The sequence below is a fragment of the Prionailurus viverrinus genome, chromosome B4 (genome assembly GCF_022837055.1).
Source record: "Prionailurus viverrinus isolate Anna chromosome B4, UM_Priviv_1.0, whole genome shotgun sequence".
Lineage (NCBI taxonomy): Eukaryota > Metazoa > Chordata > Mammalia > Carnivora > Felidae > Prionailurus > Prionailurus viverrinus.
The window spans coordinates 85,535,643-85,554,070 of record NC_062567.1 but is presented as its reverse complement, the minus strand read 5'-3'; the positions used below and the strand labels follow the sequence as shown (position 1 = coordinate 85,554,070).

The following is an 18,428-nucleotide window of genomic DNA, read 5'->3' as shown; positions in this document are numbered from 1 at the left end:
TATTGAACAACACCATTTTACCTATAAATCCATTAAATTCTCAAGAGTGAGGGAATTAGATCTTTTGGAATTGTGTATAAATAGAGCAAGACAGAATGTAGAGCTTATTTATAAAAAGGGGGTTTAAAGAAACACTCGTGGCTGTGTTAGAGGCAGTGGTGGTTTTTAAGAGGGCGAACTGGGGCTGGGAAAGACTTAGTGGAGAAGGCTGTGTTTGAATCAACAGTCTGAAAAAGGAGAGGAGTTTTAAGAGGGTTGAGGGACAAAGGGAAAGACATTCTGTATGGAGGGCACAATACAAGTGGAAGCCCACAGCTAAAATAAGATGTGGGTTTTGGGAATATAGAAGCCAGAGGTAATATTCAAAATAGTTTCAATAGTCAGCATGGAAGAATAGGCTCCATGTGGGTCCTAGAAGCCCCTGCTGTGCCAGGCATTAACTTTTTTTTTTTAAGTTTTATTTATTTATTTTGAGAGAAAGAGAGAGAGAGAGAGAGAGAGGGAGGGAGACTCCCAAGCTGGTTCCGTGCTGTCAGTGCAGAGCCCGACCTGGGACTCGATCTCAGGAACCATGAGATCATGACCTGAGCCAAAATCAAGAGTCAGATACTTAAAAACTGACCGAGCCACCCAGGTACCCTTTGCATTAACTCTTTATTTACCACACTGTGGAGATTCCAGGGGAGGGTCCAGAATACCAGACAAGGGCACCTGGGGGCTTGGGACAGTCATTATTTGCCAAGCAGTACAGAAGATTTTCAACCTCTGTGTGTACTTATATTGGTATGTATCAGCTAGAGAACATTGCTGGTGGTGGCCTAACATAAGTGGCACGTAGAAGCAATCGAGAGGGTGCGGGGCAGTGGTGGTTAGTCCAGTAACCCAGCAATCTAGGTAAGTAGGTTCAGGTCAGCTCATGTGAAACTTTGAATGCGGTGCTAAGGGTGGCAAGAACTAACATCTTATTTTCTCAACTATAAGAGCTCTGCACCTCTGTAAAGTATGAAAATGACACACAGCACGGCAGAAATATGGAGCTGATGGTATATTTAGAAAGACATATGGTCCAATCCTCAGCCTATTTATAAGATCCTGTTTTTAAGGAAATTCCAGAGAAGTGAGTGCTACAACACTCCACCAAATTTCCAGGTACTTAACCACCCTGCCAAGGAAACATTTTCCTGTGCCCAGCCTATATTCCTCCAGTTACAAAATTTCACTCTTAAGCAGAGCTTGATAAAGTTTTTTCTTTTCCCTGCCACCCTTACCTGCACACAAGGTTTCATAACAGGGAGTCAGTGTTGCTGGCTTCAAGCTGACAGCCCCATGAAGGTGCTAACCCCCTGTGGCTCGGGGATATCTTCATCAGATGCAGCTGAGGTGCTAGTTTAAAGCCCCTAGGTTCTGGACTTAACCCAGGAATCCACATAGCAGAGTTGGACAATGACCACTCCGAACTCTCAATGATTTCATCCTACCTCCATGTTCGTCTTACCTTTAGATAAGTAAATCAAAGACTTATTCAGGGCCAGGGTAAGGTTTGTCGGTCCCTTGCTCAAGATCCAAACATACATCTTTCTATAAGGACTATAAATGCTGATAATACATTTGCTTTTTCACCTTGTTGCTCTGGTAAAAGCCATAATGCTCTACCAATTCTAGGTTCAGCTTCTATGAGGATTAAATCAGCTTGTCGGTTACCCAGGTTAAATCAAATGCAATCCACTGTGCTCAGGAACTTAAAGGAGAGAGCGCAGGGCTTCATCTCTGGGACGTGATCAGTTTTGGCCATTCCTCATTCAGTGGCATGGGTGTTGTGTCGGGCACTGTAGATACAAAGCAGATTAAAACAATCTTCGCCCTCATGGTGCTTATAGCCAAGTATAGGACAAACCCATACCAAAAGTGGAAGAGGATTATTTCCCCACAGCGAAGCTTTTTCATCTGGAATGATTATTAAAAACATTCCAGAATCCCTGAGGTCTCAGAATCTCTATTTTTTTAAAACCTCTCAGGTGATTCCTGGACGTCCTTAAACAGTGGCTTTGGGCAGCCCCAGATTCTTCTTGTAGTTATGAGCCGCAGCTTGCAGAAATGATTGGTTACAGAACCCTGGGCAGCCTGGACTCTTTACCAGATTTGTGACCCCTCACCCCTGGCTTTCTTCCTGCTGTTGTTCAGGAACTTCTTTGTCCACCTGTGTGGGCCAAGGAGCGTGTTCAGGAAGCGTCATGGACTGGACTGTCCGTGAAAAATGAAAGGTGATATCAAGCGCTTTGATGCCTACAGTGGGTCAGAGTTGAGCTGATTCTTTTCCTCCCTTATTGATGTTATGGTCATAACTTGCATAGTCCAGGCCCCAGGCACAGTATAAATACTTAGAGTAGTTAGGAGATGGTGCTCCCAGGGCATCTAACTTGCTGGTTTCTCATTCCTCTTCATCCCAAGTAAATGATACTCCCTCCCCAGATTTGCCTAATCCTTTCAAATGGTCTTGGATCACCCTGTGAAAAACTGGGCATGTACGTGTGAGGGTTTAAAGAGTGCAACTTACTATCAGCAAAACAATTTGAAAGCCAGACCTCAGGTTAAATTTAATTTTACAGTGATCTTGAATATCCACCCTATTGGCAAGAGAAGAAAAAGCCTAGGAAGGTGGTATGTTTAAACTTCTAAACCTGGGGACTAGGCTTTTAGAAAATTTGTATGAAGGGCATCTGGCTGGCTCAGTCGGAAGAGTGTTTTGACTCTTGATCTTGGGGTCCTGAGTTTGAGCCCCCTTTTGGGTGTAGAGATTACTTAAAATGAATAAATAAAAACTTTTAAAAAATTGTATGATTTACCCTGATGATGATTAGTAATTAAGCAATCTTGTTGGAAATCATGACATTTTATGGTATTTACATAGATTCATAGCTCCTCAAAGATGTCAGAGAACCATGGCTGAGAGCACAATGCACTTTGGGGTGAGCCTGGAAGCGAGCCTGACCTCTATTTCCTAGTGGTGTGACCTCCATTTTCTTATTTGGGTTAATGTTAATATCTATCCCGCAAAGTTGTTCTAAGAATTATATATTTTTTTGGACACCTGGGTGTCTCAGTCGACTAAGCGTCCAACTTCAGCTCAGGTCATGATCTCACAGTTCGTGTGTTTGAGCCCCGCGTCAGGCTCTGTGCGGACAGCTGCTTTGGATTCTGTGTCTCCCTCTCTGTCTGCCCCTACCCCGCTTGTGCGCGCTCGCACTCTCTCTCTCTCCCCCTCAGAAATAAACAAACATTAAAAAAATTAAAAAGAAAAAGAATTACATGCTTTAAAAACCCAAGTGCTTTGAACAGTCCCCAGAAGAAAGCGAGCGTACAGTGAGTGGGGGGTGTGTTGGAACTCTGTGAGTGTTACAGCTGAGGTGGCAGCAGGAGTTAACAGTTGTTGCCTGTACCATCCATTGTCTAAAACAGTGGGGCCACCTTGATACAGGAGTGTGCTGTGTTCTTCCCACTGGTAAAGATCAGCAGCCATTGCCCAGGCCTGTGCTTCTTATCTTAAGGCTTGAGTAATGTTAGGATCAACAGAAGATCCCAGAAGACTGGGTTTCAACTGAAGATTTTGGGGGTAGGGGAGGATATTTTTGTGTGTGGAAATAAATGTTATGTATATGATTATTATGCAAAAATTCTTGCTTTTTCGGATAAAGCAGAAGACTTGAAAAAGGTTTGATGCCTACTTTGAGATACTTGAGCTCTGCCCCAGGTGATATTACCAGTTCAAAGACACACGAATGGAAATACTGAAATGCTGTAGCATAGAGTGGAGTCCCAGTGCACAAAGGCCTTCCCCAAGGGGCACCGTAGAACTTGGTGCTCCTGTGTATAAATATCAATATGTCCAAAGAGAGAGAAGCTTTATGAGTCAGGGCTACAAGATCAGCTCAAGGAACTGGCCTCTGCAGTAAAACCCTCTTTGTAGGGAACAATATATTTGTTATTGTCTCCCCACCATTCCTGGCTATGGGGTCAATTTTGGTTGTCTCCTGATTTGTATATATTGACTTGGTTTCATACAGTATAAAGGCCAATGTCAATGAAATTCATGTTTGTCGCAGAATAAACGGTCCCTGAGAAAGCAGAAATCATTCCATATTTGTGTGCTCATTAAATAAGGATCTGTGATTCATACCTGTGGGAGATCTAAATGTTATTGATTAGAATATGAAGCTCTCCTCACCACGTGCTAATGCACACCAAGTGGGTACTGAATCAAAAATAGCTTCAAAATCTGAAATCTCCCTAAAAGTCCTGCAGAATGTTTTATCCTGAAATATGATTGGTTCTGTTTTGCATACACATGTGACAAATCACATTTTCAAAAGACTGATTCAAAGCATTTTCTTTTGTGTGAATCCTTTTCCACTGCTAACCTTGGGCCTATGAGTTAAGGGATGGCCTTTATATTATTTAACTCCACATTCCCAGCACCTGTGCTAGTAAATATTTATGAATGGTCCTAGTAGAACCCGTGGCTCTCATCTGGTCCAAACCTGAGCTCCTGATTTGGAGCTACTAGGATCAGGTTCTTTACCCAAATTTTCAACTGTGGATAGGGACCCGTTAGTGGGTTGTGAAAGCAATTTAGTGTATGGAGATGAACATTTTAAACAAATTAGCCGGTGTAGGGAGTAAAGGACATCTCAGTGTGTAGCACATGGTAAGGGTAAATATCGCTTTCCAAATGTGTTTGTGTATACACCGGGTTATCAGGATCTGCCCTAAGCCAGTGGACTCTCCCCAAGAACATGGGCCAGTGCAGTGAAAGCGAGCTCTGATGCCTCATGCTATCACCCACAGGCCCAGTTTAGGAAGAGGAGTCTTTAGGCCAGATTAGAAGAACGATTACCGCTCCCAGAACTCCAGGCAGGATCTGGTTCAGGCATGCTGGTGGTAAGAAGGGGCAAGGTAGGCATTTTCCCAGGGCTTGTGGGTCAGCCCTGTTAATCAGAGGATTTCCTCAAGGGCATCCACAATGTCAGGGAGCAGAGCTTGGGCCCCATTATGGAGAAAGGTTTTCTGGAGGGAGAGCCAGAAGGTTCTCCCTTTCATTTGTTTCTCTCAGAGACAGACATACACAAGTTAGGCAGCATTGCACCCCCAAATTTTATCACCCGATACTAATCACACTTTTACAGCATACTGTTTGAGCCTGAATCCAGACTGTACGGTATTAGCACAAGAACATCAGCCTGTATACAGCTCAGGGCCTACAGGCCTCAAGTAATTTAAATGATGCCCTGAGGATCAAAGGAGAAAACAAGTTAGCATTTGTTTGTAGAGCTTTGGCCCCACAGGGAGCTTTCCCAGGAATCATGCAATCAAGATACCCCTCGACAATAACTCCTAGCAAAGAATCCAGGGACCCAAGGCATCAAAATATGACCCCATCCCCCCAAATTTAGATTTACAAAGAACTAAAGCCTGCTATATAATGGCAAGCTGTGGCAGAAACGTTGGCTTTGCCTAGAAATATCTTAAAGGATACTTCTAAACCTTTCTCTAACTACCTGCTGGATGAGGGACTTTTCTCAGCCTCTTCCAACTCACCCTGGGGCCACAACGGCTGCCTCTCATCCTTATTCCAGAACTCTGGTTTGAGCCTGATATCGTTAGCCTTAGCTCAGATTCCCCCTCCCTGTGACGGTTCAGTGACATTTTCCCAGCATATTATGATTTGATCCAAAGACAAATTTAGGAAATTTCTGGGGATTTCTTAACTATGAGTCTTTGAAACCAGGAAAAGAAAGGCCTCTTGAAAGAAGATATTAAAAAATAAGAGTAAGATCTAATAAAATTCAAAATATTCTTGTGTTACTTCAAAGGAAATGCACGCACTTGTAGATTTTGGTGCAGTGAGGAGGGCCCTACCCGTTGAAGGGCCACCTCAAGGAGCAGAAAGCAGCCTCCATTTACTGCTCTGTGGCTTTGGGTTTGATGCCTGTGGAAATACAGATGGCTGGCAGGAAGAAGGAAGTATGACATGACTGCCAACTTTGTGTTGCTTTTTCCAGGAAGGTCTGGGCAGGGTGGGTATGGAGAAAGGCGAGGCAGGGGAGAGCCTCTGTGGATTCCGTGAATTGCTGAGTTGGGGTGGTGCCAAGCTCTTAAAAGCCATGAGTGGCATTTGGGCTGCAGTCATGCGTCTACTCCTGACCAGCCAGTCCCAGGTGGTGTTTCATCCCAGTCTCCTGGGATTCAAGCTGTGTTGAGATTTCATGGTAGGAAGCGGGAGTGGGAACCAAAGACCTAGACACTTCTGCCCACCAGCCTCTATCTACACCTGCTCAGGCCCTATGCGGTATGCCCCTGTCTGTCTAAGACCTGGTTTCTGCTATGAGCAAAATGAGACTTCCTGTGGCTTTTACCTTCCTCCCAGAAGGGGCACTCAGCTTCTAGCTGAGGGAGAATTCTCCTTTAATGCCTGTTTTAGACCAACCCAAAAGCTTCCCCTTCATATTATTAGCTCTGAGGTATCTTTTTGAGTCTTTGATTCTTCCCTTTAGAGTAGAAAAATGGACTTTCCTGACTAAAGTTGCACAGGTGCTGTCCTTCATGCTTCGATACCATTAGCAGCAATATAAAAAGTATGAGTTGGGGTATCTTGGGCGTTCAGCAAGAAGCCATTTTCCTGCGGGGATGTGCTGTATTCTTGCCTCTGCTCACCAGTTATCTATGCTCTACATCTGCAGTGAAAAAAGAATGGGGCTCCTAAGACCTTGATGGTCACAATTTGGTTAAATAGCACCTTATCCTTCCCAAAGGACTTGTCAGACATATTTGCATTTGATCCTTGAAGCTTCTCATGAGGAATCCAGCTGAAGAAGCATGTTCAGTGAGGTTGAGGGACTTTCCCAAGGTCACACAACTGGTTCGCTTGTGGACTGTGCTGTGACTTCAAAACCTCTGGCTCCGGGCCTGATGTTCCACAGTATACCATAGCAGAGGAAAAGGAGAATGTAGGAAGAAAGCTTCCCAGGGGAGGACAGGCATCCTGGGCCACACTGAGAGGTCAACTATTAGAAGAATGTGACTCACTGGTGTGTGTCATTGGAATCATATGAGTGATTCGTCGGCATTAGGCAGTCATGGAGGGGTCACGTTCTTCTTAAATGACTTTCGAGTATTGCTGAGGGAATCAAGACTTAGGGACATGAGTGGCATTTCTCTCTGTCTTTCTAATTAGAAGTCCTGATTTGGGAAAGAAAGAAGATCATGGGAAGTGATCAAGGTAGACCATGCCACAGTGTGAACTTTGGGTTCCTGGCCTGTGGGTTAAGATGTCCAAATGGGGACTCTGGCTGGGAATGCAGGAATCTGGCAAAGACATAGAAGAACTTTCTTAGTGGGAGACTTGCCTCAAGTTATTCTGGGAGAAATATGTCTAGGTCACACTATGTACCCTAGAGAACCACATAACGAGAAAAACTACCATTCTGGAGGTAGAACTTGGGAATTATGAGGAGAAGGCAATAGGCAAGAAGATCATGGGTGCTATTTTTTTTATAACTTTGTTATTTACGAATATACTTTGGTAATAAAGGTGAACCTAAAATTTTAATGTAAAGAGGTAAAAAGAAGTCCAAGGTATCACTGATAGGAAGGACTCAGCCCTGAATTTCGGCCATAAAAAAGCATACCATTAAAGCAAAATGAATGGGGAAAGCCAACACTTGGTTATGTCTTTAGATGGAAGCATGTGTGCTAAGGAGGAAGTACGAGCATTCGTCCATCTGTTCATCCACTTAGCTGGTATCTACTTTACGTGCACAGTGTGCCTGCACAGTTGTCCATAGGAGGGAATAGCAGTGAATAAGACCAAAATGCCTGCCTTCATTGAGCTAATGTTTCAGGACAGGGGTGGGGGAGATGTAAACAAGTAAACAAACTTAATAGGTAGTTTCAAATTGTGTTATGTAAGCACCATGAAGAGCTGAAGCCTGGTCAGCTTGAGCGCTCAGAGAAGGCTGGGAGGACCTGGGGGAAGAATGGCCCAGGCAGAGGGGACAGCAAGGCCCCCCCTCACCCCCCCATGGCATGTCCAAGAGCCAGCCAGAGAGATGGCGTGAGGAGAGCACAGTTGCGTGGTAACGGATGTCAGAGCCGCGTGCAAAGATCAGATCACACGGGGCCTTGTCGTTGGGTTATGTTTTATATGGAAAGCCAATGGGGAATTTTAAGCTGAGGAGTGAGGACTGTCCGTGAAAAAAGAGAAGTGGTTGTGGGAGACTGGCTAGCAGGCTGCTCAGCCCGTCTGTAAATACAAGCAAACCTCTCTCTCTCTCTTAAAAAAAAAAAAAAAAAAAAAAAAAATCACAGAACTGACCCTGAGACGAGATGTGTTCGTCCTGGAGGAGTCCTGTAGTTGCTACTCGTCAGAAGGGTGAGAGGACACCAGTGCGCCTGTACAGGGACCTCTTGAGTTCAGATGTTCAGAGAATGCACAGAGCAGCGCCCAGCCAGCTAAGACCAGAGGCAGGCGAGGGACGTGGCTGTGGGTGAGGCATCAGCTGCAAACTGCACCCCTGAGACCCGGGAAGCAGTCCGGGAGAGCAAGAGAGCGCTTTGTTTTTTGTTTTGTAAATCTGTGTAGAACAGAGTAAAGCCGCTGCCTGAGGTACATGGCATTCATTGATTTGCTCACTTCGTCAGCTATTTGCTGGGCACTCGTTATGCATCGGGCACTCTCTCCAATACCAGGGATGCCACATGTGGTGAGATGAACACCTCTGTCCGCACAGAACTTAATGGGGGAAGGGGGTGCAGGGGAGCAGTAGAGAAAAGACACATCAGGAAGTAAAATACTTTTAAGTGTTAGATGGGGGTGGATGGCAAGAACAAAAATAAAACAGAGAAGGGGAATAAGAAAATTGGGGGAGGGGAGCAATGTTAAAGAAGGTCATTTCATTACTTGGCTTTTATTTAGAGTATGATGGGTAAATCATTGGGGGGTTTGAGCAGGGTAATGACGCTATCTGACATTTTAAAATAATTACTCTGGGTGCTCTGAGAATAGAGATAAAGGACAAAATTGAGCGGTTTTTCAGCACCTTCGCCGCCATCACCCTGATCCTGGCACCGTCTGCTCTTACCTAGATAATTGCAGGGAGGTCTGGTGAGGGGATTGCAATTGTGTGGGCAAGAGAAGGTACTGGACCTGTTTGTTGGAAAGGGAGAGGTGACAGTATTTGGCAGAATGTCAACAGACAAAGCCCTCAATTCATTGCTGTTGTATTTGCCTCTTACTAGAAGATCAGGTGGGGGAGGAATTCTAGGCTGCCAGCAAGGAAAGCCATCAAAAGGTGGAGGCTGGACGATGAACACGTATGGCCAGGGGGTCGAGCGACGGAACCATGGATGCAAAGTGGCCTGAGAGCCCCAGCGAGAGAGGAGAGATAGCTCACAGTGGGAGTCTCTGAGGAAAGATGTCCTTGGTGCTGGGGAGCCTTAAGGAAGATCATCAGGAAGTAGGTTGGGAGTTATGAAGCCAGGATTCCAGAAGGATCATTCACACATGTAAAATTACTGAGCATAACAGCAGGGGAAAGAGTGGGAAGCCACCTGTGAACCTAGGGGGGAGTCATCAGGGAGGATGGGAGAGCATCCTGACTGCGAGGCTGGGGGTGTGTGAGCAGGTGGAGGGGCTGACTCGGTGGCAGCAGGCCTCGGTCTGGAAGGGTGAGTGAGGTGGGAGCAGTCACTGCCTCCCTCTTACCTTAGGAGTCACGGGGCGTTGAAATACACCAATGGTGGGGCGCCTGGGTGCCTCAGTCGGTTAAGCGTCCGACTCTTGATTTTGGCTTGGGTCCTGATCTCAAGGTTCATGAGATCAAGCCCCGTGTCAGGCTCAGTGCTGATAGCGCTGATCCTGCTTGGAATTCTCTCCCTGTCTCTGCCCCTCCCCAACTCTCTCGCTTGCTTGCACTCCCTCTCTCAAAATAAGTTAACATTAAAAAAAAAAAGATGGGTCGCCTGGGTGGCTCAGTCGGTTAAGCATCCGACTTCGGCTCAGGTCATGATCTCACAGTCTGTGGGTTCGAGCCCCGCATCAGGCTCTGTGCTGACAGCTCAGAGCCTGGAACCTGCTTCGGATTCTGTGTCTCCCTCTCTCTCTACCCCTCCCCTGCTCATGCTCTGTCTCTCTCTGTCGCAAAAATAAATAAAAAAATAAAGATAAAAATAAAATAAATTTTAAAAATTTAAAAAAGAAAAAAAGAAATATACCCGTGGCTGACTGGATGGTTTAAGAAAGAACTTCCCAGATCTGCTCTCCAATGGAATGGGCTGATGCTGCCTGTTGCACTGTTCCTAGGACAGTGACTGTCCAGAACAGTCAATTCCATGACAGAGACCAGGGACCAGTATGAGGTATATTGTTACAGCAGGGACTCCTTGCACTTGAGGTATAGCTGACTTAGTAGTGCTTTTCTTTCCAGTAGGTCTGGACCCGTGGTGCCTTGTCTTTTCAGCTTTGCCAAATCAACATTGCAGAGGAAACCATTACTTAAAAAAAAAAGTTTAATGGAAACGTCTTTGCTTAATGAAACTTGCTTCCACTTAGGGAAAGCCCTTTAATTCAGCCCTTTTTAAGCCTTGACTTTTTTTTCTCTTCTTTCTGTCAATTGGCCTCATAAATATTCATTAAGGACTGACTCAAAATAAGAGTTACTCTGAAAATCTTTCCTAAGCCTTTCAGTTTTGCTTTCTTGTAACAAGTAATTATTTGAATTATCATCTCTGGTCAGTTATATTATGGTAGAAACTAGTGAGTAGTTGGTATTTGGAATCTTTAAATTTAATCAGGATTTGAGAAATCATGGGATCTGATAAGAAGGAATAGAAATTTTCTTTAAAAATTTTTTTTAATTTATTTCTTTTTGAGAGAGGGAAGGGGCAGAAGAGAGATGCTGATAGCAGCAAGCCAGATGTGGGGCTCAAAGTCGCAAACCGTGAGATCGTGACCTGAGCTGAAGTCAGACACTCAACCGACTAAGCCACCCAGGAGCCCCAGGAATAGAGTTTTTTTTAATGTTTGTTTATTTTGAGAGAGAGAAAGAGCACTAGCAGAAGCAGGGCAGAGAGAGAGGGAGAGACAGAATCCCAAGTAGTCAGCACAGAGCCCGACCCAGGGCTCGAGCCCAGGAACTCTGAGATCATGACCTAAGCTGAAACCCAACAGTCCCAACACTTAACTGTCTGAGCCACCCATTTTCTATTAATTTCTATTTCTATTTCTGGACGTTTTCTATTTATTGTACGTCCCAAGTAACTCCCTTTCTTGGAGCTTAAACTTCAAACCATTGTCCTTATCTTGTGTCCCCCAGCTGAGAAGGGCAGAAGCCAGGGCTGAGCTGGAAATACAGAGTCTACAGCCTGGACCATGAAGTACCATGCAATATGAATAGCAAACAGGGCTTACAAATGGGTAGGAACAGGAGTGGCCCCCTTCAACTCCAGACACATGTTTGAGGGAGGCCCGCTGTCCATGGGAGAGGCCTCTGCCAGGCTCTTCAGCCATAGTGAAATGCCTGCTAAGTAGTGGCGGGTCTGAGGACACAGCCTGGTGCTTCCCTGGCTTCCCGCTGGCTTCCCTGTGGACCGTGTAGTGAAACAGCCACCAGTTTTGTCCCCACATGGGCACCTTTTGTTCTTTTGCCTCTTTTTCTCTTGTGCCAAAAAGACCTTTTCTTCAATCAATGCCTGCTTTTCTCCCACTGACAGGCAGATAATAATGGTCTCATCTCAGACTTTTCAGCTAGAATGAGAAATCCCCAGAGCTGAGCCCTGAAGCCCCCTTTTTTTGGTGTTTTCCGGGGAAGTTAGAGTCTAGCTTTAGGCCACTAAGATGGTCTGTGATCCTGGGAAAGTCACTTAACCTTTCTGAGCCTCAGTCCCCTCGAATAGGACATTGCAGAACCTAGGAGACATTTGAGACGTAGCACCAAGCCCAGTGTGGGGCAGGTGTTTGGTAAGTCATAGCAGCTGTCATGATTGTTGGCGATCACTAATTTATACAGACTTTAATCAAGCTGCCAGTCTGGACTCTTGTTTTATTCTTTATTATACCAGACTTTCACTGTGAAAAAGGAAGTCCGCCTGCCTGTATATGATGACCTGTGCTTAGGACCCAGAAAGGTTGAGGGGGTGAGGGTGTTGTACTTCTTTATTGGTAGTTATTCACCCTTGTCATTTGTTGGTGACAGCAGGGGAGAGGGCTCTCACATGATTGAAAACCAGTAATGGCAGGAACAGAATAAGGCTTTTTGAAAGTTTCGTTTCTAGTTTTAGTATTTTTGTTGTTTTCAAAGATGAAAATAGAGCAACTAAAATATTAGAATTTGCACTTGACCCTGTGGGTGACACCTCCAAGGTTAGTGTTTGTCTTTCGGAGCTGTAGTAACACAGACTTCATGCTCCTGAAGGTCTCAGCCCTGAGAGGATTTGATTGCCTGGGCTTTCGGGGGATCTGAGAACAGCTCTGTGGCTGCCTTTTCAAGCCTGTTAAGAGTGCTCTTAGCCTATCTGTACTGAACTCTAAGTAATTTCCAGTCACTGGGGCTGGAGGTGCTGCCTTCTGCCTCCCATTTAATCTCTGACTCCTGGATCTTGGTCTCCAGGCCCCAGTCCCTCTCCTGGCCTCGTCCCCAAGCCCTGCTCACGCCCACTTTAGAGCCTCTCCCAGGCCATTTCCCTCCTGTCCCTTGAGCCATATGTCATCTTTAGAGTCAAGCTAGTTGCTCAACTGATTTTGAATATGAGCAATGACACTTGGTCTATAGTGGTGGTTCTCAACTTTGGCTACACAATAGAATCACCTGGGAGCTTAAAAACAAACAAAAAAAATCCAATGACTGGCTCTCATCCCCAGAGGTCAGATTTAATTGCTCTGAGCTGTGACATGGGCATCTGGATTTAAAAAAAAAAAAAATTTTTTTTTAATCTTTATTTTTGAGAGAGAGAGAGACAGTACAACTGGGGGAGGAACAGAGAAAGAGGGAGACATAGAATCCGAAGCAGGTTCCAGGCTCCAAGCTGTCAGCACAGAGCCCAATGCAGGGGTTGAACTCACAAACCACGAGTTCTTGACCTGAGCCAAAGTTGCTTAACTGACTGAGCCACCCAGGCGCCCCATGGGCGTCTGGACTTTTTAAAGCCCTCCCAGGTGATTTTGTGTACAGCCAGGGTTGAGAACCACTGGGCTAAGAACTCATTCAGTCCCCAAGCTGAGTGTATTCTAATAATAGCTCTATTTGCTCCCCAAGTGACTTGTATACCACAGCGTTTTAAATAGTTCATGTGTGGGGCGCCTGGGTGGCGCAGTCGGTTAAGCGTCCGACTTCAGCCAGGTCACGATCTCGCGGTCCGGGAGTTCGAGCCCCGCGTCAGGCTCTGGGCTGATGGCTCAGAGCCTGGAGCCTGTTTCCGATTCTGTGTCTCCCTCTCTCTCTGCCCCTGCCCCCTTCATGCTCTGTCTCTCTGTCCCAAAAATAAATAAACGTTGGAAAAAAAAAATAGTTCATGTGAGTATAAAAACATCAGAGTAGCTGTTTCCACCTCGTGTTAACTTGATGGATTTGGGGAAAGGATATAGTACGGTTTTTTTTTTGAAAATTGAATTTCTAGAGTACATCTGGGCTCACGTGATGGCTGTACCAGCAACTGGCATGTGCCGGGCACCGTGCTGAATACTTCGTGATATCAGCACGGTCATTAGCCCATGTTCATCTTCAACCCCACCAGTAAGTTTCAGTTTCCCCCTCTCTGATTAATGAGGATCCTGAAATCCAGAGAGGCTCACTCGCTTGCTCAGGGCTGAACAGGAAGCCCAGGCACATCTGGTGCCAAAGCTTCACTGGTCCCTTGGGAAGGAGCACCTTACCTAAATAACTTCCCTGGAAATAAAGGTGTCCCGGCATTAGCTTTGGGGTTGAACTCTTTTTGAATTAGATTGCATTCGTTTGTGTATCAAGAGCTTCCATAAATTTGATTGCATGCTCACTCCCAAGTTGCCTGTATATATCCAAGATTAGGAGCCCATTTCACAAATTAGTTTTCTCTGTGCACTCAGCAGACATTACTTCTGAGAAGCGTCTTGTTTCTAGCACCTAGCCTAATAGAAGCTACCCGGTTTTTACTTAGTGTAATACTAATACTTCTTGGAGGTAGTGCTCTCCCCATTTTGCAGAAAAGGGAGCTGGGGTACCAACTATTAGTTATCTACGAAGTATTAGTAATAGCTACCACTAAATGAGTACTTCCCAAGTGCCAGGCTCTGTGCTCAGCTCGTTACATCCTCTGTGATGATCATTTTACAGATAAGGAAACTGAGACCAAAAAAGGTGGAGCTACTTGCCCAGAGTGGCATAACTAGTAATCAAGTGCCACATTCCTTTGCTTTTTGTTTTTTAACTTCTTATGAGCAAAATTGCAAGACACAGACTTCATTTTCTCTCCTGGATTAGCCTGGCCAGCCTCTGCTGTGTATGTAATGGCATTTGGACAACCATGTCTGGAATAAACCACTGAAGCATAAACTGGCTTTTCTTTCCGTGTGTCGAATGGCCATTTAATAGCTATTGTGAAACAAAGAATTTTCTGCCAACCTTGAATATCACACGGAGGTCAAACAGGCTCTAAATATTCCTTCTCCAGCCATCCCATTACGAGGCTGCTTTGGTATAAACAACCCCTGAAGGTCAGAACCGGCTCCTGGAGCAGTTTCACACTCCATCTGCCTCTGAGCTCTGCTGTTTTCCAGCTCTGGGTTAAGGACAAGACCCTTGTCACTGCTGCTGGGGCTTCACTATCGTACAGGCACGAAACACCCAGGACAGAAACCCACCTCCCCTTCTTGCCGATTACAAATATACCACCTTATCCTCTCCCTCTGTGAGTAAACACACACTTGATATCTTCTGATTTGTTAATTACATGCACAAACGTGCGATTCGGTAAGAAGAAGTCCAGGCACAAAGAGGTTGGCAGTGCGGTGAGTGATGGAGGGAGTGTCAGGGAGAATGAAGAACCCGGTCGCCTGTGTCAGGGCAGCGGGTCACTGAGTGCAAAGCTTTTTTTGTAAATGTTGTTTATCCCCCTACAGGGCATACAAAACCATTGAGGATGATGACCTGAAGTTTCCCCTTATATATGGAGAAGGCAAGAAGGTAGGCATGTGCACTTCCCCCGGACTGAGAGAGCAAGGCTCTGTCTCTGCACAGCCCGTGCCAGTCTCTGTGTTCCACTCAGCAGCCTGTGATTTTATGGCCTTGACAGCTTGGAAGAATATCGCCTTCCATCATCCTGCAGGCCTCCTGTCTTGAGGGTCTCCAAGGAGTGGCAGGGCTGGGGGAGGGGAAGGGGAGCGGGGAGCACAAGGGACCGAAGTCACTTTTGTGAAGATAACATTCTCCTTCTCACATCTCTTTTCCATAACGTCTTAACGGTGTTTAAACAGGACCGCATCCACAAACGTTATTTCTTTGTATTTCTGACACCAAGCCACGAGGCAGGCAGAGCCGGCGGTAGAATATCCATTTGGGAGCAGAAGCAGCTGAGGGTCTGAGGTGCAAGCCGCTCAGGCAGCCACACAGCCAGCCAGGGGTGGTAGGACACGTGGAGCCATGGTCGTCTACCTGCTTCTAGATCTCTCCCACGCCACCATGGGAGTTCAGACTCTGCAAGGCTGCTGCTCCACTTGCCCCAGGCAAGGGGACCCAAAGCTTCACTTTGATGGAGCTTGGGGACCAGAGCCCAGACTGAGCTAGCTAGCAAGGAGCGTTCGCCATGTGCTCCCAGGGCCCCGGTCGGAACAACACCCTCAGCAGCAGGCACACTGTGGAGAAGGAAGGCTGTCCGCCTTGGTCCGTGAGTAGAGCGAGGCTGGAGGAGGTGGCCGTCCTGGACTGGGGATGAGGAAGCTTTGAAATGGTTTCCCAGTGAGAACAAACTACTTCTGAGGCACTGCCTTCTTCCTCTGAGCACGAATACACTTCACCTCTGTGCTGAGAGCTCCAGTTAGATGTGAAAAGTGGTTCACATTAAAAAGAAACTTCCACTGAATTTTTCCAGTATTCGATAGGATTTTTTTTTTTTTTGAGGATGAAGTGACTCCTCATAAAAACCGAAGGATGCCTTCACAGGCAGGTGTGGGCATATGTGCATGTGTGTGCACGGGCATCCAGCCGCACACGTGTGAGAGAGCACGCAGGTTTTGGTTCGCGGCTCAGGGTAGGAATGATGTCAGTACAAGGAGATGTTTCATGGAGGGGAGTGAAACATGAACATCGATTCATACAGGGACCAGTTTTCAAACGAACTTTCCCTGTTCATGGAAATGGACCACCTTCCACCTCACCATCCCTGGTTGAGAATCAAGACAGGAAAGGATTCTGTTCCTGATAGTGTTCCAGTGATTCTGTCCCTGATAGTGTGCACCTTTCAGTAGGATGGGTACCGTGAATGCACATCTCTCAGCCCAGTGACCTGTGCCTGCAGCTACGGCTCTTTGTGGGGCTGAGATTCTCAGTATGACCCTGCTACACCCAGCGAGTTCCAAGAAGCTGAGAGCCACCTCCTAGTATCTTTGTATCCCTAGTATCTGCCCAGCCCGGTACCTGACAATAAATGCATCAGTATTGAATAAAGTTGTCAGTTATGTACAGTATACTGGCCTCCATACCAAAGGACAATGGACTAATGTGTTCTTAGAAGATAATCAGAATAAGATTTAAGCGAGCAGGGGCTTTCCCCCTTAAGCCAATGTTCCTTTCACCAGGACATCATGTTCCTGAAGCATTTCAGTTAATTAGGGCCTGACAGCTCTGTGATAGGCAGCTGGCAAGTTCTGTCATTGTACCTGATGGCCTATTTAAAAGCTGCTGTGGCTCCAGTCTGTCCCAGACTTGCTCCATAGTAAAGCAGCACAAGATCCCTGTCAGCGGACCCTTGAGAAATCGTTACAGCTGTAACCTGTCAGTTCCATCTAGATCCTTTGCAGGGGTTTTGTCTTTCCCGTCTGCATACACCTACCCAAAAGCTCCAGAATACTTTCACTGCCGTAACTTTTCATTTTATTTCTGCCAATGCTTTTAAAGATTTGTGTGGGTAACACCTACATGCTTTGTAAACAAGTTCAGTAACTAGCAGAAACATCAGATTTCTTTAGACAAAAACGCCCACCTGTGCTTTTGCAGCCAGAGAAGCTGCCATTGCAGTGGGGAGAGTGGAGGGGCCTCAAGGGACTCTGAATTTTTGAATTCAGGATTGAACACTTCTTAGCTAGGAGGGAGCCAGCTGATCCAGCTCCCCAGCGGGGCAGAGAGTTTCTCCTGCAGCCCACCTGACCAGAGGACCCCAGGCTTCACATCACGTGTCTGCATTTTACCCCCTCTGATTTGTGCCTTTAAAAAAATAAATCATGGTTTCATTTCCACTTAAACCTGCCCATCTACTGATCCAAAACCTACTCCAAAATCCATAGCCTTTTTGGAAAGACAGGATGAAGATGATGGCAATATGGTAGATTGTAATGTTTCTTAGCCTTTGTACGTTAATCTCATTACCCAGACAGTAGAGTGAGGATTCACGCCTGGGTCTCCCCATGAAACGACACTGGATATATTATTGACGATCCAAGCATTAGGCCATTGGCCTCCATTCTACCGAGAATGACTTTCATTCCATCCCTCTATTTGCCCATCCCAATGCTGCCCATCCTTCTGCTCAAAAATGTAGTGCCACCACCTCCAGGAAACCTTCTCAGCAGAATTTTTACTTCCTCTGAATTCATATAACCCATGGCTTATGTGTCTTTCAGCCCTTGGCCATATTTTACATATTGTTAGACACACATCTCTTATCTCCCTTTGCAAGGTCCTTTATAGTAGGTACAAGTCCTTAGACATTTGTGCCCCACAGCATGGTGTCTGTACATAGTAGGTGCTCAGGAAATGTTTGGGTAGATCAGATCTGTGGCATCCCAGAAGATAAAAGGCTGACTGTGCAGCCATTAGTAAAATAGTATTATTTCCTTAAAGCATTCAGAAACTGTTCATTTATTATTCGGAAAGCACAGGTGATGAGTTCTCAACCCTGAGGTCTCTTTGTACTTATAAGAAAGTGACATTTTGTTCCTCTCCACCCAGAGGGACTTGGTTGGGGATGTTATGCAGGACAGGTGACAGAGTTGCAAAGCGTTTCTTTTCTGTACCATAAAGCATAATATATGAGCTTGGGCGGTGGGGGGCGGGGGGGGGGGTGAGCTGCCTCTGCTTTTTTTTTTTTTTTTTTTTAAATCTTTTACTAGTGCCTGTCAGGGACTAGAGACATGGCAGATATACTTGCAGGGTGGGTGTATCCCAGACGGACGGATGGATGGACGGATCGTG

General features: G+C 45.9%; 1 protein-coding gene across 3 annotated transcripts in view; it reads left to right on the top strand.

Annotated features, from left to right (window-relative positions):
* Positions 1-18,428, top strand: part of PPM1H (protein phosphatase, Mg2+/Mn2+ dependent 1H) — a 262,452-nt gene that overhangs the window by 201,379 nt on the left and 42,645 nt on the right. For all 3 annotated transcript variants that reach the window (XM_047865360.1, XM_047865359.1, XM_047865361.1), the window contains exon 7: positions 15,143-15,206. In XM_047865360.1, coding sequence (XP_047721316.1) covers positions 15,143-15,206 — 64 coding nt within the window. The remainder of the gene's footprint in view (positions 1-15,142; positions 15,207-18,428) is intronic.